We start from the raw sequence: 20,582 nt of genomic DNA on the forward strand, positions 1-20,582 counted from the left end.
GGGGGGGAAGGTACCTTAGGCCCGGTCTCTTTCAGAGCTTTACTGTTGTAATACTGATTCTCCAAATCCACATCAGGTTCTAGATAAACATAGATAGATAGATAGATAGATAGATAGATAGATAGATAGGAAAACACTAACAAATGGTTCCAATAAATGTCCTATTCTTTACCCTCCTTCTCTGTTCAAGGCACATGTACAGTAAGAAATAGTAATGTTCATAACAATCTACATATTTCTCCTCTCCTATCACCTATATACCTGAGTTTGAATCCTCGGAGTACTCCAAATCATAATCCTCATCGTCCGCCATAAAATCGTCCCCGTAGTCCGACATTATTCTGTAAATTTTGAATCTTGTAATAAGTCCGTCTGGCGGAGCTATTAATTAAGATATTGGTACATACTACATACAGGTGGGAATAACAATGGTTAAAGTGTTTTCAAGCTATAAATAAGAGCTTGTGCATGATGTACTTACACACCATCGAGTGCATATTATACTAAACATAACATTTGTGACAACAATTCAATATTCCAGAAAATATCATTTTAGCGAAAGTACTCGAAATTTAGCAAAATAATTTTAGGGAAGGAATGTTGAGAAATAAAAATTTGTTGGGGGGAGATTTCTTTTAATAAAATGAGTCAGCCTCTGAAATGCATAGATAAAAATAAGCCAGGGGTGGTTACTCCCGTATAAATGTACGACTTGGCGAATGACTGTTCAAAGACAGAAGAAGTCAAGATAAAGGGATTATTCATTATTTTAGTTATAAGAGAGGAAACCAAGGTTCTAAAACAATCTTTGGTTTCGATGTAATCTTTGTGTGCAATAGCTTTCTTTAACAGTTAATTCCTAATACTTGCCTTTTACCAGTTCAAATCAGGTGTCTTTAAAATCAGTGAAAATATCAAAATTCGAAAAAGTTGAAATCAACCTTCCGTGCAAATGTAATTAAAAAAAGTGAAAGTTTCTAAAAAAAATAATGATTTTTTCCTTGGTAAGATGCTTCTAGTGTTTTTTTTAATGCTTAATAGCTAAAATATATGAACAATCACTTTAAAATTGACTAGTGATGACTAAAGCTGACTAGTATACTACAATTTTGAATTATGTTTAATAATAACAATAATAATAATAAACCATCATTCCTTGGTTCTAGGTTAAGATCTGACTAGAAGTGTAGAACAGTATAGTTCTGTAAACGTAAACTACTAGCTCCAACCCAGGGAACTAGTGAATACATCTCAGCTGGAGAACAACAAAATATCAATCCATCTCCAACCTAAACATAAACAAATTTGATGAGAATAAAAAATATTGTCAAAATATGAGTGGAACTTTTTTAAATATCCTGAAGTAGAGAGCTAATTTTAAATATCCCTAGGTAGAGAGCTAGTTTTAAATATCCTGAGGTAGAGAGCTAATTTTAAATATCCCTAGGTAGAGAGCTAGTTTTAAATATCCTGAGGTAGAGAGCTAATTTTAAATGTCCTGAGGTAGAGAGCTAATTTTAAATATCCTGAGGTAGAGAGCTAATTTTGAATATCCCGAGGTAGAGAGCTAATTTTAAATATCCTGAGGTAAAGAGCTAATTTTAAATATCCTGAGGTAGAGAGCTAATTTTAAATGTCCTGAGGTAGAGAGCTAATTTTAAATATCCTGAGGTAAAGAGCTAATTTTGAATATCCCGAGGTAGAGAGCTAATTTTAAATGTCCTGAGGTTAAGAGCTAATTTTAAATATCCTGAGGTAGAGAGCTAATTTTAAATATCCTGAGGTAGAGAGCTAATTTTGAATACATCATTTTTCAAAAACAGAGTGGCGGAAGTTTTGCAAAAATAAATAAATTTTGAATGTTCAGTGCCCGAATTTAATGAATTTAAGCTGCGTCTCAAACCCCCCCAAAACCGGTTTCTATTGAGCGCCGGCTTAAATATTGAAAAATTAAATTTAAGCTGCCGCTCAAATTCTTTAAATTCGGCCTCAGATCATAACAACTTAAACATACCTCAAATCTGTTTTTGAACTTATCACCCCATCCCGTCTCATCACAGATATCTGTACATAGAACTGTACTGCGTAGTACACGTTCAAGAAAAGGATTGTTTGTACAGAAGATCCCGATAGATTTACTCTCAACACTGTCTACAATAATCTAAAACAATATGAATTAAGAATTTAAGAGACATCGAAAAATGTTGGTTTCCGGTGTACACGATGAATAATATGTAAGCCACTCCCTCTATCTTTAGTGAAACCAGACAGCTAATAGTTATTAGGTTATAATTTATTTCTTGCATATGTTCTTAAAAAATTAGGATCTTGTACTCACTGGCTATCAATAATAATGTCATTCGTTTATCGTGTAAGCAAAATATATATTTTCTGAGAAATCTGGATCATGACAAACCTTGAAAAAGTATTCAGGAACCGGGATATATTTCTTACTTCCATCCGTCCCTAGCCATATCTCCTGAAGCCCAGTCTCTCCATTTACCTGGAGAATACCCAGGGTTCCTTAACAGATCATAGATATTAATTAACAACATTGTTAAACAACAGAGACATGAAAATGAAATTCATGAGAAAACAAGGATTAGGGATTAGGGATTAGGGATTCCAATTTGATAAAAAAAAACCGAAAGTCGAAGTTTTTTTATTGACAAAAACTAGTGTTTATAGTTCGATTTTCAATTCTCTTTTCAGTTTAAATATTTGACAAGAACTGGGCTATAATTCGTTATACCTGAGAAAATTTCTAGGTCCCGGTATAATTTCTTTCCCTTGGTTCTGATAGAGTTCTCCAACCTTCTCCAGTTCCCATTGTTTATACTCTGCCATTGAGGAGCAATGTTCCCGTAGTAATAGGTTGCATCCTGCCAATCTATCCAAACCAAACCAATATTCAATATTTTGTAGTTTTTATGCTATTTCTTATTTAATGCTTTTCCCTGTGGTTAGAAAGACACTTAAATGATAATAATAAGAAGTTGTTGAACTACGTAAATCAAATGAACCACTTCTCTTCAGCTTGACGCGCACAAGAGAACTGGATGAACCAACAGAACTTGGTCTGTTCTACTTACTTGTCCAAAACCAGTGGCCAAATTTAATGAATAGTGACATATAGTTAAACCACGTAGTGTGCTTTTGGTCAAGCATAATAAAAGTGGTTGAACTGCGTCTTTGCGATTCAATCATCTCTCACTATTCATTAAATCTAGTTTCTGGACCAAAACCTAATCATAGATAATATCAACTAAGGTTTTTAACCTGGCGGTAAACAAACTGCACTTACCTGAAAATTTCGAAGAAACTATGAATAATTTAAAGTTCTAATAAATTGTCCAGAGGCCGAATTTAATTAATTTACCGCGTCTCTAAACCGCCAATCACCGGTTCAAGTTGCGCGCTTGCTCAAATCTCAAAACCCTGATTAAAATTTCAAGTTAAACCAACCATGTTTGAACCGTGTCTAGACGCGATTATTTGAATTCGGTCTCTGGTTTATTATATAAGTTTGGTTTCCTTGATATAAAAAGTCTGCGTCTGGGGCAAGATGACCCCTGGCGAGGAAACTACTGTTAAGGAGCTCTCTACTCCTGTCTTGACCCAGAATACTGGTTAGAACCTTCTCCTGGTTACGCTGAGAGTAAGTGGCACTAGCGGAGATTTTCTTATAAAATAATTTTCCTTCCTTGAAGGCAGGGCGGGTCTAGTAGTAGGGAATACATGATGACAAATCTTAAAAACGAAAGGATGAAAAGTTATCACACATCATTAAAAAAAAACTTTTTTCCCCCGCATCGAGAAAATTGTTCATTTTGCGATGGAAATGATTTCTCATGAAAATATAAATCTATCAAGTCCCTGATAAAATTATTTAGATATTATATGTACTACACAAACCATGTCAAACTTTAAAACTTTGTGTTTTCCCTTTCCTGATCAATTGAGTTAAACTGAAGCGTTGAACCTCTCAAGGTATGCTGTGTATAGTAAGTTTGCTCCGAATCAACCTCATGACAAAAGCTGAGGACGGGTTTGAAGGAGAAATCCTCCTTGTATCCAAGCTCTACTATTTCTCCGACCTGGAGCGGACCACAAGGTTCTCCTGTTCTCCGTTCCTCATTCCGTGGTGGTTTAACACATCCGAGCTGGCTCTCCCGTACTTTCGTATTTTTAACCTGGATAAGGTGAGAATATTTAGAAAAAAGCCTGTAAAAACAAAACTATTAATTGCATAGCACATCTTTATTCTTGTTTTTATTCTAAGGCTATCTCAATTAACTTACAACCCATTTGTTTAAAGGTTGAAAGGTTAAAGGTTAAAGTTAGTGAAAAAGGTTTAAAGGTTAAAGATTAAAGTTATTGAAAAACAAATGTATATTCAAAACATGCTGAAACTCAATATTTTGAAGTTTTGTGTTGTTCTAGTACTAACCTGAAGTTCTGTTCCTTTACATAATACAAGGAGGGAAGGAGAGGATGAATATATAAGAGAGGAACCAGGACAAGAGAGAAGAATAGTTTCTCCTGATACAACCCGGAGAATTCGTCCTGCATCAGGGTAGATCCAATCCCTGTTCAAACAGTCATCATTCAATAAACTTTTTCTCAGATGTTTAAAAATATAGGAGTAGAAATAACCATCTTTTTAAAATGGACCCAATTTTATAACAAACATTGTAATTTTGGACACATCAATGTATAAATCAATCAATCGGAGTTTTAGGGATTCATACAAAAAGTTTCAAAATTTACAACAAGGGGTGACCTCTAAAAACACATATATTTTTAAGAGGTCAGGAAAGATGGAAAATGTTTTAATCGCCTTTTTGCATTACAAGATGATCGGGTAGTTTGGGAATGATTGATTGTTCCTGTTTTGAGTATAAAACAAAGGTTTATGTTTCCAGTCAGAACTATCCAGTGGGATCAAACAGGATTCAGTTCCATCTCCTGGTCCGGAGCTAAACAAACAAGATTTAGTTCCATCTTCTAGTCCGGAGCTAAACAAACAAGATTCAGTTCCATCTCTTAGTCCACAGCTAAACAAACAAGATTCAGTTCCATCTCATAGTCCGGAGCTAAACAAACAAGATTCAGTTATATTTCCTAGACCGGAGCTAAACAAACAAGATTCAGTTCCATCTCCTAGTCCGGAGCTAAAAAAAACAAGATTCAGTCCATCTCCTAGTCCGGAGCTAAACAAACGAGATTCAGTTATATCTCCTAGTCCGGAGCTAAAAAACAATATTCAATTACGCCAAAAAGTCCTAGGAAGTCATTGAAAAACCATAAATTTAATCATCAATGATAAGATAAAGATAAATCTCTTTTTCTCAACTGATTGAAAAGTGTTAATTGGTTTCCTAGAAAGTGGACTATCTATTAAAGACAAGGAAGAACATGGCTGATCGCTACTAATTCCGGGAAACAGTGAGAAGTTTGGTGTCATAGTTTTGTAGAAAAGGTTTCAAAATGATTTTTCTTTAAAATAACATCCCCCCCCTCCATTTTTATAGGAATGTTCACACTGAGTGAAAAACATTTTGACAATGTTTAAAACTGAATTGATGAAAATAAACTAGTTTTGAGACTATATAAAAAGAAGTAAAAGTAGTTGAAATAGAAGTTAAAGACCCATTTTGTTCCTTTTGCTTTATCTCACATTAGACGAAAACAAATCAAATCAAAATACATATTTTGAAAAGTTTGACAAGAGAAAAAATTTACCCGCGGTTTAATAAACAAGCTTTAGTAAACTGGAAGAAGTGTGAAGCAAGAACTAGTTCAAGAACCAGGAATCGAGGCAGCAGAAACTTGTCAACGAACATGACTAACTGGATCGTCAAACTAGGTTGAAGGATAGATTGCACATGACTAGAGCGATAGATTGCCCATGACTAGGTTGAGAGCAATCAGTTAAAAAATGACAAAATATTTATCTTGTTTTGAGAATGTCTTGACTAAACGAATATAATTCCAATCATAAATATGAAGCTACTAAACAATGAATCTAAAAATTAGATGAAGTATTTAAAAAATGTAAATTTAGATATAGTTTTTAACGCTCCTGTAGTATGTGTTTATGATGAGCTTACGTTCTGAGAAATTAAAGTGGATCTTGGAATTTCTCCAGAAAAACTCCAACCTATTAGGAAACAAAAGATGTCCATTTAGATATGTACAATGTACAATGTACACAGTACACTGTGCACTGTGCACTGTACAATGTACAATGTACAATGTACAATGTACAATGTACAATGTACAATGTACAATGTACACTGTACATTATACACTGTACAATATACAATATAAAATATGCAATGTACAATGTACAATATACAATAAACATTATACAATATAAATTATTACAATGTTGAAAGCAAATGGATTCAGAATTGTTCAGGATCAAGCGTGACTAAAACTTCACTTTATTGATCTGAATTTTATAAAAAAAACCTTAAAAACAGCAATCCAATTTTATATTAAAGCTCTCGGGTTGCACAATTTAATTTAATTTATTTATTTATTGTTAACCAAATAGAAAATACAAAATATACAACTTTTTTTTGGAGTTAGGATAAAAAGGTTTTCTTAATTTAGAGTCGGAATAATCTAATCGTACGGCCAAAACAACAATCATGGAAGGATAACGTTAGATTGTTTGTGTTCCTATTTTCAAAAAGTGTATTTTAATAGGTGAACATCCCTTGAAGATACTACAATAAAAGGAAAACATTCTAAACCATTTTGTTATGAACAAAAGTTAACATTTTTAAGAAAACATCTTTTACCTGTTTCACAACTTCGAGATCGGATCTGCTTTCCCCTATAAAACCATCCTTTCTGAAGAGATTACATATATACAAACACAACAAATATAACGTTATATAAAAATATAAATGTTTAAAAATATCGATTGAGTAGATTGGACGGAATGTTCTAGATCATTTTTCAGGTAAACATGTTCAGTTTTGTAATAATTACATTTCTTGGAAAACTAAAAATAATATATACACATAATATTTATAATATTCATCATGTAAACAATTATGTTATTATAGCATTGTTTAAGTTTATATAATGGATTATATACTTTTACACTAATTGTCTAATATAATCGCAAATACGCAATAAATGACAATATGCTTTTATGTGGATTTATAAATTTGTGTTTGATTATACTTGAGGGTCACTATTATATTGAAATAATACCAAATGGTCAAGAATTTTTATAATCGCTTGACATTGTACATAGTTCATTAGTTAGCTGGAACAAGAGAACAATGGTAAAGATTTTAATGAAAAATGGCTGAGAGGAGGGGGTGAAAAAGGATTGGAAAAGAGAAAGTAAAGATAAAAAATTAATTGGATGAGAAAGCTGAAGAGGAAAAATAAATTGGATGAGAAAGCTGAAGAGGAAAAATAAATTGGATGAGAAAGCTGAAGATAAAAAATAAATTGGATGAGAAAGCTGAAGATAAAAAATAAATTGGATGAGAAAGCTGAAGAGGAAAAATAAATTGGATGAGACAAGGTAGAGATGAAAAATAAATTGGATGAGAAAGGTAGAGATGAAAAATAAATTGGATGAGAAAGGAAGAGATAAAAAAGACTGGACGAAAAAGGTAAGGACGAAAAAAAATATTGTAAGGATGAAAAAAGATTTGATTAGAAAGGAAATGGTATTAAAGAATTGGACGAGAAAGGTAGTAATGGATGAAAAAAATTGGATGAGTAAGGTCAGGGTGAAAAATGTTCGGATAAGAAAGGTATTGAACGAGAGGGGTAAGCCATAAAAAGGATTAGATGAAAAGGGCTAGGATGAAAATCAATAAATAAGGTACGTAATAAGTATATGAAGAAAATGAAATAGAAACGTTAGGATGAAAAAGGTAAGTATAAAAAGGAATTAAAAAAGAACGCGCGGTAAGGGTGAAACAGAAAAGGATGAAATAGGTAATTATATGAAAGAAATGGAATAGAAAAGTTAGGATGAAAATGAATTGTATGAAAAAGGTAAGTTTAACAAGGAAATGGATGAGAAAAAGTTAGGATGATTTCAGGAATTTTAGAATGGAGGTTTAATGAGAAGATTAAGATGAGAAGGATTGGAAAACAAATGTTAGGATAAGAAGAACTGGGAAAGAGAAAACCAGGTTCAAGGATTTAGAAGAGTTACATCTATCCTCGGTGCAAAGACAAGTTTCCTTCCTTCCTCTCCGGATACAAGGTATCCGTCCTCCCCTGTGATCCGCGTACTCCTGTACATCCTCCCATCTAGACAAATATTAATAATGAGATGAAAATAATGAAACCCAAAAAATCGAAGTTTTAATTATGTTTGGTTTGGAAACTCAACTCTCAAAGCGTTTAATCGACAGGACGGCGTAGACTATTTAAATTACCCTAACCTGGGTTGATGGCGTATACCCTTAGAGGTTTTCATTAACAATTAATTGTTGAGATATTGGTTTGGTCCCTACTTGAAATCTATACTGCAGCCTCGTGTTGTCACGTAAACCCCGTCAACAACCTCGGTCCTTTTCTCACAGAAAACAGGATTCTTCTCCCGAACCCAGCTTGCCTGGTCACAGTTCATCTAGACAGGACAACAGGGGGTTGGTTCTAGATGTCTCAACAACCATAGTTGGGAATTTTTAATTGAAAAATATGAAAAATCTCATGATCCGTAACATAAAAACCTTGTACCTGCACAAAGGGCTGATAATCGAATGGATCTAAACATCTAAAATCTCTATAGGACTCACAGATATAACAGGTTATCCCCTCCACCCTAGTACACACCTCCAGACCCAGCAGTACAAAAACAAACTGTACAAACATTCTAGCAGTACATTATAATCTTCTGAAATATAATACTATTCTTTAGTAATTCTGTTTGAATTTTCTTTGTAAACAATAAATTTTATCTTCATATACAAATTTAGTTAGGTTTTTCATCTGGCTTGCGTATTCTAGTTCCGGTTCAAGATTCCATTTCCTGTTTATCCGGAGGAAGCGTGGGACATTAGAGCTTTCTTTAGTGGACCAAGTGAGTCAGTTATCTGTAATCCCAGGGTTCTAAAACCATTGAAAATAAACTTAATTTAATTAATAAAATGAACATTGAAGATAATACAGCATTGCAAAATTTCTTAAATTTCTCCGAAGGACGGAAATGATAAGACAGAGGTGAATATTTTTCAGGATTATTTTTGATGATTTGGGAGAAAATAAATGGGACATCAAAGGCATATTTTTTTATACTTTTTATACTTTATACACAAAAATCATTTATTTTCCCCAATTCAAGCAAAAAAACTTGACAAAATTTTCCCGCTCCGAGCAAACATGCATAACATCTGAAAATTGAAGTGGGGGTGGGGAAGAAAAATGATAATTTTTTCGAGAAAATATACACCCCTGAGATAATCTACTTAATCATTCTTCTAACCTGGCGAGAACAACCGGGGTAAATGATGTTGAGTAAAGTCTGTGTAGAGAATCGATAGAAAACATGGTTGGAACATTGTGTCTCTGTCTTTCCGTTTCATATTCAGCGAGGTAGCTCCGATTACCCAACCCTGCTCCGTCTCTTATACATCCTAGATAAATATTCTTTTATTCCTCAAGATATCTCAGATTACCCAACCCTGCTCCGTCTCTTATACATCCTAGATAAATATTCTTTTATTCCTCAAGATATCTCAGATTACCCAAACAATCTTTCAAATTTCAAAAGTAGGCTCCCGAAGACTATAAAACGTTCTTTCATCATATTTTATCCGCTGACGTTAAACAGCTGACGTTAAACAGCTGACGTTAAACAGCTGACGTTAAACATCTAAACCCAAATTAAATGCAACAGATACATGTGCTGCAAAGAAAAAAAGTCATTTGCATTATGCATTTAATCTTAAAAAATAATACTAATCACAGAACACGTGATAATTCTCCGCCTACCATCTATAACTCTAGAGAGGGTCTCTACATCTCCGAAACCTAGATTAACTCCCTGTCCAGCTAATGGATGAACTCTGAAGAAAAGAACAAAATTAAAATCTAGGTTAACGGCTTGGAGTCACTAGGCTCATGAAGTTAACAGTGACTTTCCAAATTTTATCATTGAGCAATGAATGGATGATTTCCGTTTACAAAGAAATTTTATTTTCATCGTGTTTCGGTGAAATTTTCCAAATATATGAGGAATGTGGCTTATCGGGACAATAACTTTTTAAAATCACTGATTACAGAATTCTGTAAAAAAAAAGAAAATGTTATGGCTAAAAAAAGGGGGGGGGGGAAAGATTAAAATCATAGACAAATCGGTGGAGTGGTTTAAGGTTTAATTTAGTTCTATTCCTGTGAGCAGCGTCTCCGATAAGAGCCGTCCTAGCTCCAATATATCTTGTGCTATGTGAGAACCCTAGAGGGAACCCAGCTCTATTTTTTACACCTGGAAATACAAGAAAAAATAACCAACATAAATAAAACAGTGGATGTTTAAATTAGTTTAAGCTTGTTATAAGTTATTAAGAATTCCAAAACTAAATTGCAATAATAAAATTAACAAAAATTTCCAACTAATAATATCATGATACTTAAAATCAATATTCATAATATTCAAAGTGAAAATAATTTTATAAGGCGTGAAGATTCCATTGCAAGAGAATTTTATTTTGATTTCAATTTGATTTCAATAAATAGTTAAAACACGTGAAATAATGGCAAAGAAATGGAGTTTTAGTCCCAAATTATGCTATTTATATCTTTCCAACCCGATGTCGTAGACCTTTGATATTTAAAACAATGAGTTTTGTTAGATCAAATAATCAAGTTTGAGATATCAAAGGTTTACACCATCATGTTGCAAATACAAAAGGATTTAAACATTTAAGTTTGTGTGAACAACTCAGTTTCCTTCTACCTTTTATTTTCCGCGGTATTTCCCTGTGTTTTGGTTGGGTTGTAAAACTCTGAAGAACCAGGTTAAGTCCTGCTGCTGCAGAGTTAACAAAGGGGTTCTGCTGGGTGTTATCCATCAGGTTCCTTTGCAGGTCGGAGATAAACTCCTCCTCGGTCAAACCCATCTTGGATTTAGCCTGGAACAGTAGTTGTGTATATTTAGTTGAAAAATTATTTCATCCCCCTCTCTCTATTAAAGTAATTTCTCAGGGTCTTCATTGACGGAAAATAAACAAATTTTGGGGTCTAAGTGACAAAAATAGGAACAAACTTGCCAGTAGATGTACTTAATTTTCCAGTTAACCCCAAACATGTACAAAACTGAATCTCACTGAGCAATTCTTCAAAATATACAGGGAACAAGAAGAACCGTTTTGTTTCAAGGTATAACAAATGAGAGATCAAAGTTGTGAAGCTGTAAGCCCATGTACACTGTAAACTTTATGGATTATCCTTCTGCTAATTTAAAGATAAAAAAGGAACTAATTTGAGCCGTGTTGCCATATATGCACCCATCAGTTACACATTGTTTAGTGCGACAAAAAAGTTAAAGTTTAAGGGTTGGATATTGAATGATTAATAAGATTGAACCTAAACCCATCAGCTCCAATCAGTAGTTCAGTTTCCAATGTATCTCCGTTCTCCAGGTGAATAAGAACGTTTTCCTCCGGTAAACAATCCTTCCCTGGGTTCGGTAGAGTATACTTCTCCGCTCTAGCACCGTAGATCACGGTCAGGTTGGAGCAGGTTTCCAGGACTAAGTTTAGGGCAAGCTGAGTCACATCGTTTTCTACTAGATAGGAGAGAGGTGTTCCGTCAGGGTTTGAGAAGAAGATTGAGGCATCGGAGAGAGATTCCCAGACCTAAATATTTGGACCATTTTTAATTTAAGGTTTATCAGATGAAACTATGGATCAGAAAAAAATAATTATCACGTAATAAATATCGTGCGTTAATAGAATTTTAGCTACCTGCATATTATGAACCGGGTTATATCTGTGTTCAGAAATAATCTGCCAAGCTCCAATCTTATCCAAGAGTCGGATAGAGCCGGGGTTCAGTGCAGAGACGCGGTTACTGTACTGGGAACCCAGCTCTATAGGTCTAGAAATATTATCCTTGATTCTTTAAAAATTAAATAATGAATAACTTTTATATTTACAGGTTGGAGGCCAGTTACACTAGAAAAAATCTTACTTTTTTTGTGAACTCTCCAGAAGAACAATTTTCTTGTTCTTCGTAACATCTAGAAATATTCAGAGTTTAATTCAGAGTTATCAAATGATCAAAAACAAAACAAACATTTTAACAGCAGCCGAAGCTCCCACCATACCTCCACTGGCAAGGGATGCCTACCTAGTTTAGCTATAGCAGCAGCAGCCGAAGCTCCCACCATACCTCCACCAGAAATAACAATATCTGCCCTCTGATGCAACCTTCTTGCCAATATACTGAAGAAACACATTATGAACAAGTCTTTAAAATCTGAAAAAGTTTGTACGTAGATTGAAGTAAAAATTTCAAATGTTTTGTGTATTCCATACTCACCAGTCTGATAAGATTGTACTTCTGTGAACCACGCAGACCATACTGTACTCAACAGTTCGGAACATTTCTCTGGAAAAAAAGGTTTATAACACGGGATGACGTAAAGAGGAAAAAAGTGTAAAAACTAAATATTTATTCAAAGCAAATCCTGACATTTTATACATATTGCAAAATCAAATGTGTAATTAAAATCATGATATATTACAAAACAAAGTTACCGACTCCATATGTTCTTGACTTCTTTTTTCTTTGTGCTCCTCACTTTTGCTTCAGTCACATATTCCAGGAATTCATTTTATTCAAATGATGCATTTATTTATTTAAAAAAATCAATTTAATTTATTACATAAAATTTACTTTAAGAATACAGAAATAACAGGAAGTGACGTACGTGCATAAACAAGAAATGGTGGACAACAATATGTCAGCATTCAACTAATTGATACACAATTTCACACTAAAATGATATAATTCATGGATTATTGAGATAAGAATGGATATATTCATAAACAAACTCAATAAATTTCTCGAAGCTTAACTGTTTCGGTCCGGAGCGTCGGTAGATTTTCTCTAACTTGTTAGTTAACACCTGTTGAAATATATGTAAGATGGAACTTGCGTCATTGTGGATGCTGTAGAGATCGCAAACCTTTAGATTTCCCTCCATCAGAACATCGATACAGGATTGGGTTCTTAAAGATGTGTCTAAATTATTGTTGGATAAAACCTTCTGGAAAATGAAGACACGAAGCCGTTCAAATTCTCTGACCTCCTGGAAGGTAAAATTCTTCGCCAGGTTCCGGTCAGTTAAGACGGGTTTGGGCTGCGTTGGAGATTTAAACTCTTCAAGTATCTCCTCTAGAGATTTATGCCCGTTCTGCAGGAAGAACCCAACTACAAGCTTCGTGGTCTGAACAACGCTTGCCACCACTACTCGACTCTTCCCGGCCATCTGCTGTTGAAGAACTGTTCGAAGATTTAGTTCCATTTCGGACAACCCTCGCTCTTTTGCCATTTCCAAAAGCTCGTCAAAATCGAATCCTGACGAATTAGAAATGAGAAATGGTCAAAAGAAGGCAAGGAACATGATAGAATGCATATGCTCATTGAAGGATTGAAGAAATGAACAATAGTGCATATAATGTATGTCTCTTACAAAAAAAAAAATGGATGAAATGATAAAAAATGAGTTAGAAAAACTTGTCTGACCTGCTTCTAGTAAATTCTTACACATTACATGCGCAGAAACCTCAGGTTCTCGTAATTCTGGCAGGATTTCACCTTCAAACATTTGAAATTTTATTATTGAACAAAGTAAACTCTAAAAATAAAAAAGCACAATGCTCTATTATTAAGAAACTGTTTTAAAAGGAGGGACCAGCTATGTAAGGTAGTTGAACTGAGTATGCAGTGTTGTGGAAAGCTTCTTTCGGATTCATTTGAGACATATTAAACTGTTTAAAGATCTGTAAATCCTGAGTTTGAGCGCAAATTCGACGTTCAAAACTCCTACTTTGGGGGTGGATACGTTTTCAGAATTAGTTTTTTTAAATTATTAAATAACGACAACGAAAAATAAAGTAAAAATTATACAGTAGTCTAATTAGATGGTTAGGAACATATTTATCAAAAGAAATTTTTCAATAAATCAATGCTCAAATAGATTATTTCTTCAAATGTCGTCTTTTCAATAATAATTCTAGAAAATCTGCGAAATTCTTTGTGAATAATGAGAAACCAGAATACTGAGATAATAGAAACTAATAATTGAACAAGATTACTTATTTTCGATGATAAGATTAATTTTTATTTTCTCAACATGTTCCTATACATGACGTCTTTAGTTCATTGCAGAACTTTTTTACATTTATGTCGTCGTTATTTCATGATTAAAACAACTAATTCTGAAAACGTATCCACCCCCAAAGAAGGAGTTTTGAACATCACTCCCTTTAATAAAAGGGACTGAAAACATAAGTATAAATGATCCTTATTTTAATAGTTCATTGTCCGTTTCATAGCAGCACACTTTAAACATTTATCTGAGTGTCAATGTCAATGTGAAAGATATCATCGTTTTTAGTAAATTCTATCATTTCCTAAGAAATAACAACCCATAGATGAAGTTTGTCAATTAATAAATAAAAAAGGATATCTCAATCATTTTTGCGTAGACAAATATTATAAGGGTACCTTTGCAAATCGGACATTTAAAAAAAACTATCGACTGTACACTGTACAGTGTACATATAAACAAAAGATTCTGAACTAAACTAAAAAAGATTACTTCTTTCTTGCACAAGGTCCGCTCGCTGAGCCTGCAGAGTTTTTACTATGAACATACGTAGAGGTGTGAACATTTCAGACCTTTAAGAAAATGTTCTTTAATGTAAATAATACAACTGAAATTTTATTTATCTGTATTAATGTGCTGTAAATATTAGAATATAATTATTATTAAATGCTGCCGATGACTGTCAAACATGAAACATAGTGTCAAGCAATAACCAAGATTAATAAATATTTACTAGCTTGAAAACCCAGCTTTGCCAGTATATAAACTTTCCCTATAAACGTCAACTTACTCTACTTAAAATTTTCAAATATCAAAATATGAGGGGTTCAGGAGTTATGATTGGCCATTCAAACTGACAAACAAACAGATTACTACTTTATATTTATAGATCTTAAAATATTTTCACCTGTCCTCGTATTTCTTAGGTTTCAATATGTACTTCAGTACTTTTGATCCATTAGGATAGGTATATGGCTGAAATCAATATTATAATTAGTTTAAAAAAAAACTTTATTACGAGAAAAAAATCAAGAAAAATCCTCAAAAAAAAAAATAAAAAACTTTTTCAAAACTGAAAAGAAAATTTTAAGATTCTTTTTGAAAAAACCTAATAAATAAGTTACAAATTAAGTTTTTTATTTTTTATAAAATTTTCATTCTCCTATAATTGGAAACATTTTAATATAAACATTTAAAAAAAGGAAGTTATGTGAATAATGTACAAACCTTAAATAAGTTTGCATAATTTGGTACATCGTCCAGAGCTTTTAACAAAGTTTTGTATAAATAGCTCGCTTTGAGATCAGAAAACAGTCTTGTAGAGTCAATCCGGAGACGGAACACAACGTAGTAAAGTTGACCGACTAGGTCGCCATTCTTCAACTTAGTTTTCTCCAGGTTGTCCAGTACACCTAGGTTCCGCGCCATGGTGAACTTTACGTAGGTGTACACGGAGCCAACGGAGGAAACCACACGCCAGAACCAATCTCTAGTCTGGGTTCGACTCAGGAAGCGAAAAAAGACTGGGATTATATCTTCGTCCTGGAAAACTACTGCAACTCCGTCGTAGGCAGGACGGGTTCGGTTCTTAGCTGTCTCCAGGAACATCAGGAACTTTTTAAATGCAACTTCCTCCTGTTCACACTCCACATATAAACCTGGAATAAAAATCAGAAGGGAATAAGCAAGCATCCACCAAGAAGATAAAGGATATAAACTACAGTGCGAACCGGAAAACTATGAATTAGGAAGACGACTGCTGTCTAAACAATGGTCTTATGTTCGTTGGACTATTTAAAGTCGACTTGAGTCTATAAGTCGTCTTCCTATTCTAGAGTTTTCAAAATCTCACAGTAGATTAAAAAAATTCAGGAAATCAATGGATGAGAAGAAGATAGATTTAAGAAGCAGTGTGGGTGGAAAGATTGGTGAATTGAATGGATGAATAAAAAAAAAGACAAGAAAGACTCGGACAGAGGAAAATAGATGAAAAAAGATTGATAACAGGTGGTAAGAGATATAACTATGGAGTCAATAAATCAAATCAAATCAAATCAAATCAAATCAAATCAAATCAAATCAAATCAAATCAAATCAAATCAAATCAAATCAAATCAAATCAAATCAAATCAATTTAGAAGGATGGTGTAAGATTAAAACAGTTTATTCTTTTTCACCTCCTGAACAGTTTTTAAAAATATGTTAAAAAACCAAACAGGTTCTATCTTCTTTTACCTGACGCAGGATTGAAAATATCGTATCTTTCGGCCATATTCTTTTTCTTTCGTTCATTTAATGGTAAATTCGGATCCTTCATAGCTTTAGCAATATTATTCTCCGGCAAAATACAACTAAAAAAATACACGTAAAATTATAGAGAGTCATTCATTCTTCTCCAACATAATATTTGATTTGCCCTACTTTTAATTAAATTCTTATCTTCTCCTTTCTACGTCTTCAAGCATAGCTCTTTTTAATTTTCTTTTAAATCTCCCATTTAAGTTTCCCTAAATTTTGTTAGTTCAATCTGACCTAAAATGATTGCAATGCTTTTCCTTCCTTCTACTCGCAACTCCTCCCAGATTACCTGAGAAAAGAATCTCCAATGAATGAATAGGCTCCTATTTGATAAGGATCTTGATTGAGCCCTGATCCTATACAGGTAATATCCACTACAACCAACAGATAATTACCTTAACATGTATTATCAGTAACTAGATAAATTAATAATTAAATGACAGTTTTGGTGGATTTACTTCAAGTGTTAACTTACCAGGTTTAAGAGTATCTGGATTTTCTGGAACACTTTTTACTCCTCTCAAATCAATATCGGCTCCGAATACGGGAATTCTCTGCTCCAAACCTTCGCCGTGATCTAGATTAACACGAGAAAGTGTTTTGCTTTGCTCCGCCTTTTGTTTAGATGCTTTCCGCTTCGAGAATACATCTGGACCCGGAGATAAACTATCTTGACGAGGAGGATCTTTAAAACCTGAAGACATGGAATATTCGTCCGAGACACGATTACTTCGGTTTGGGGAGGTTGATTGTCGGGAGAAGATCTGCTCATCCACACTGGATAAAGAGGGAGGTGGCGGAGGGGTTAGGGCTGTATAACTCCGGGCTGACGAGAGAACAGAACTGGGGCGTTCTACAGGATAAATAGATGAAACTGAACCTCCCCATTGATCCGTAGGTTTACCAAACACGACCTCCTCAGGGTAAGAAGAAACACTACTCTGACGATATCGATCCCTGAATCCATATCTATCCCTTTCATCTTCTTCATATCTTGAATTCTTTCTTTCATCATACCGATCGTAGTCGTATCTGGATCCTCGATCGTTCAAATATCGGTTATTCCGTTCGTCTGAATATCTTGAGCTACGTTCGTCCGAATATCTCGAGCTACGATCGTCCGAATATCCAGACCTTCCTACATAACGATGTTCATCCTCGCGAAACCTAGAGAAACGCTCTTCCGAGTATCTTCTTGATCGTCGATCCTCTCTTCTCGGGATATATGTGACAGGTTCGTCGATCGAATTTGTAAATTCATTTATACCGAGCTTTTTAAGAAAATCGTCACTTTTCTTCAGCCATTTACTTTTATCCTCATGATCCCTTCGCTCATATTCAAGCCTTTTCCGTTCTTCTCTTATCCGTAATCGCTCTATCTCGAACTTATGCCTCTCCGCTTTATTCCTTTCCCACTCCCTTCTCAGTGCTCTTCTCTCCTCACTAAGAGCTCGATCCTCTGTGTTTTTTTGCTGTTTTCCCAACCTATCTTTAATCGATCTCCGGCCTCTATTTTCTGATCTAAATGATCCTTCGCGGCTTTTTGATCTACGCGATCGACTCGGACTCTTATGCCTATGAGAGAAACCCCGGCTTTCCGATCTTTGATGTCGAGCTCTTCTCTCTGACCTGTATGATTGATCTCTGCTCAGGGATCTACGTGGGGTAAAATTCGGAGATTTAGTTTGAGTATGTTCGTCTGAGTCAGAGAGTACTATACTCGTTTCTCGAACCTTCTCCGTCCTCTCCAAAATAACCTCGATCTCCTCTGTACCTGGAGCATCAGGTTGAGATGATCTCCTCCTTGATCTTGATCTTGATCTACCAGGACTTCTTGATCGCCTTCTGCTGTCCCTACATCTACCTCCACGACATCTTATAGAGTGTCGACATTTTTCATATTTTTTCTTCTCCACATTGTATCGGCGTTTAGACGAACTTTTCTTTTCGTCTTCTCCTATCAAACTGAAAATTAAGTAATGTTGAGTGCTAATTTCTGACAAACCATAAAATAAAGACAAAAATGCTAGGTAGTGGTCCTTGTTTAAAAATATTTTTGACGATCAAGTATATTGTTTGACATTAAAATAATTTTAACAGGTTGGATATGGCAGGTCAAAAATGTTAAAAAATCAATAAATAATTTAATTTTGATCTACCGGCTACTCATTGACTCACCCTGTCATAAGCTCCCTGGCAGGAGTAAGGTATCTAAAGGTTCCATAAAATTGATCAAATCTTGCTTCATGTAGTGGATACCAATCCGCAAACACTGCTGTAGTTTCAGGGAAGGGAAATTTCTTTGATTTCCCGACACCAGCGTACACTCTAAGTGCCGTGGCTTCATCTTGTAAATCCCCCTCCTCATCTCCCGGGGGGAAATCAGAAACTGCCCAATACTTAAATAATTAAATTAAAATTTTTGACATCTATATATCAATATAAATTTATATATAAAGTGGTAAGTAATCTCTGTTTGTATGTTTGGTTTTTCGAGCATAACTCATGAACCCCTTGACCGATTCACCTCAAATTTTGCTTCGGGAACATAAATACATGTTGCTTATTAAGCTGTGCTTTGAATGAAATTGGTCAAGATCATTGACTGAGTATGCACAATAGTTTCATAAAATTAATATTTCAACCATTCAAAATGTTGTAAAATCATATTATATTAGACTAGCTTGGTAACCCAACTTTCCCTGGAACTTAAACTTTATCAACAAAAGTTAACTCTCTCAAATTAAAAAAAAAAAACTAATAATATTTCTGTGGTTCTACCATGTTTCCCAACCAAAATATGAGGCAAATCGGTCGAGGGGTTCATAAGTTAAGATTGGACTTGCATTCAGATGAGAAGAGGGGCTGGGGGGTGGGAGTCTATAAAAAGTGAAAACCTTGTTGACGCATAATAATTCTTGGCACTTCCATCCCTCAGCAGGTGGGTAGAATGCTCCGTTCTTGGGATTTAGATAAACCCACTTCCCATCTGACCTAAAAAGGATACAATATATGAATGCAAGTGATAATGAAATAATAATAAAAAAGAATGATAACATTAACAACGTCTTTTTTATCTTAAATTATATCCATTCGGAAAGGAAATAAAATTTAACTAAATATTTTTAAATTGACCACCATATATATATATATATATATATCCTTTCTTGTCTGTTTGTTTGTAACCAATAAACGCCAAAACGGCTGAACCGATCGGGCCCAACATTTTTATCCTANCAAATATCGTTCTCTAGGAATATACCAAATACTTAATGTAATAATGTAATAAGCAGTATCGTAAGTGAACAAATTCAATTTACAAAATTGCAATGGCCTGCAGAGAGAACACTAACAGACACATTTTGGTGACAAAATATTACGGGATTACAGTTTTAATAAAATCTACTTAGAAATATTATACCAATCTTTTCTTTAAAAATTCGTAATTTCTGAAATTTGCTTGCGCTCACTGCTTGAAGTGGATTAAACCAATAATTTCCATTTAAAAATACAAAATATTGTTGTTTAGTCCTTTTAATTGGTTAATCTTCTGAGACTACTGAGACAAGCTTCTCCAAATATCGAAATAATGAACTAAAAGGTTATTTGGGAAGATGGAATATTTTTTATCGGTCGGATTGGTATGACTATGATCGCTGATGCCGCGCAAGAGGAAGTATTTTCATGACGACATTTAACTGTCCCATATCAAGCGGCCAACATATCGGTAATGTTATCGTCCCCCATAGTACGTGAACTACACGACCAGTATCTATAGAGAACGGGGGGAAAACATTAATAACCCTTATATTATTTTTTAAGAATTCTAGTCTTGTCTTAGAGCCCCAAATTGTTAGTTTTATCTAAAGCCCCTCCCCCTGAATACGCCTCTATTTCATTATTTAATGTAAATATTTAATTTTAACTTCCTCTCGAGAAAATATTCTAATTATTT

General features: G+C 34.2%; 4 protein-coding genes across 11 annotated transcripts; all 4 read right to left on the reverse strand.

The window, feature by feature from the left end:
- Positions 1-14: 14 nt before the first annotated feature.
- Positions 15-1,155, reverse strand: LOC111713330 (COP9 signalosome complex subunit 2; the record flags this gene model as incomplete). The annotated part of the gene is given in 3 exon segments (XM_023488171.1): positions 15-79; positions 262-723; positions 1,063-1,155. Coding segments are annotated over 2 exon segments (141 nt in total), but the record flags the coding sequence as incomplete, so codon positions are not given.
- LOC111713331 (uncharacterized) lies at positions 1,153-6,900 on the reverse strand. 3 transcript variants are annotated; one of them, XM_023488173.1, is made up of 11 exons: positions 6,813-6,900; positions 6,086-6,163; positions 5,746-5,848; positions 4,890-4,979; positions 4,451-4,589; positions 3,951-4,193; positions 3,535-3,721; positions 2,753-2,890; positions 2,417-2,523; positions 2,015-2,161; positions 1,153-1,289 (listed from the first exon to the last, which is right to left on the reverse strand). In XM_023488173.1, the coding sequence occupies exons 3-11, from the start codon at positions 5,844-5,846 to the stop codon at positions 1,179-1,181; spliced, it is 1,263 nt and encodes a 420-aa protein (XP_023343941.1). In that variant the 5' UTR covers positions 5,847-5,848; positions 6,086-6,163; positions 6,813-6,900; the 3' UTR covers positions 1,153-1,178. The 3 variants fall into 3 exon arrangements, with proteins under 3 accessions (XP_023343941.1, XP_023343940.1, XP_023343942.1); XM_023488172.1 differs by having other exon boundaries at positions 5,746-5,852; XM_023488174.1 differs by having other exon boundaries at positions 5,746-5,865.
- LOC111713332 (protein quiver) lies at positions 6,862-8,881 on the reverse strand. 6 transcript variants are annotated; one of them, XR_002767669.1, is made up of 4 exons: positions 8,731-8,881; positions 8,505-8,620; positions 8,049-8,298; positions 6,862-7,259 (listed from the first exon to the last, which is right to left on the reverse strand). XR_002767669.1 is itself a non-coding variant. In XM_023488179.1 (4 exons), the coding sequence occupies exons 1-4, from the start codon at positions 8,863-8,865 to the stop codon at positions 7,211-7,213; spliced, it is 414 nt and encodes a 137-aa protein (XP_023343947.1). In that variant the 5' UTR covers positions 8,866-8,881; the 3' UTR covers positions 6,862-7,210. The 6 variants fall into 6 exon arrangements, 4 of the variants coding, with proteins under 4 accessions (XP_023343947.1, XP_023343946.1, XP_023343944.1 ...); XR_002767668.1 differs by having other exon boundaries at positions 6,862-7,288; XM_023488179.1 differs by having other exon boundaries at positions 6,862-7,213; positions 8,139-8,298.
- Positions 8,882-8,885: 4 nt separating this feature from the next.
- LOC111713326 (uncharacterized) lies at positions 8,886-19,620 on the reverse strand. Its single transcript, XM_023488165.1, has 19 exons — positions 19,525-19,620; positions 18,806-19,026; positions 17,103-18,592; positions 16,917-17,022; positions 16,565-16,680; positions 15,557-15,987; positions 15,237-15,304; positions 14,822-14,901; positions 13,744-13,815; positions 12,535-12,603; positions 12,343-12,471; positions 12,184-12,232; positions 11,958-12,090; positions 11,544-11,849; positions 10,949-11,159; positions 10,384-10,477; positions 9,985-10,058; positions 9,476-9,626; positions 8,886-9,102 (listed from the first exon to the last, which is right to left on the reverse strand). The coding sequence occupies exons 2-19, from the start codon at positions 18,811-18,813 to the stop codon at positions 9,027-9,029; spliced, it is 3,663 nt and encodes a 1,220-aa protein (XP_023343933.1). The 5' UTR covers positions 18,814-19,026; positions 19,525-19,620; the 3' UTR covers positions 8,886-9,026.
- Positions 19,621-20,582: the final 962 nt, after the last annotated feature.

The sequence above is a fragment of the Eurytemora carolleeae genome, unplaced genomic scaffold (genome assembly GCF_000591075.1).
Source record: "Eurytemora carolleeae unplaced genomic scaffold, Eaff_2.0 scaffold1407, whole genome shotgun sequence".
Lineage (NCBI taxonomy): Eukaryota > Metazoa > Arthropoda > Copepoda > Calanoida > Temoridae > Eurytemora > Eurytemora carolleeae.

Coding starts and splice junctions, on each gene's coding strand:
- LOC111713326 (XM_023488165.1), bottom strand. Junction 13,816..14,821: donor GGACCTTGTGCAAGAAAGAA/GTAATCTTTTTT, acceptor AAATGTTTGAAG/GTGAAATCCTGCCAGAATTA. Junction 11,850..11,957: donor ACCCGGTTCATAATATGCAG/GTAGCTAAAATT, acceptor CCAAATATTTAG/GTCTGGGAATCTCTCTCCGA.
- LOC111713331 (XM_023488173.1), bottom strand. CDS start 5,846: ATGTTCGTTGACAAGTTTCTGCTGCCTCGATTCCTGGTTCTTGAACTA. Junction 4,590..4,889: donor TTGTTTTATACTCAAAACAG/GAACAATCAATC, acceptor CTGTTTGAACAG/GGATTGGATCTACCCTGATG. Junction 2,162..2,416: donor TTCCTGAATACTTTTTCAAG/GTTTGTCATGAT, acceptor ATATTGTTTTAG/ATTATTGTAGACAGTGTTGA.
- LOC111713332 (XM_023488176.1), bottom strand. CDS start 8,865: ATGTTTGTACAGTTTGTTTTTGTACTGCTGGGTCTGGAGGTGTGTACT. Junction 8,621..8,730: donor ATTATCAGCCCTTTGTGCAG/GTACAAGGTTTT, acceptor TGTCCTGTCTAG/ATGAACTGTGACCAGGCAAG. Junction 8,299..8,504: donor GGCTGCAGTATAGATTTCAA/GTAGGGACCAAA, acceptor ATATTTGTCTAG/ATGGGAGGATGTACAGGAGT.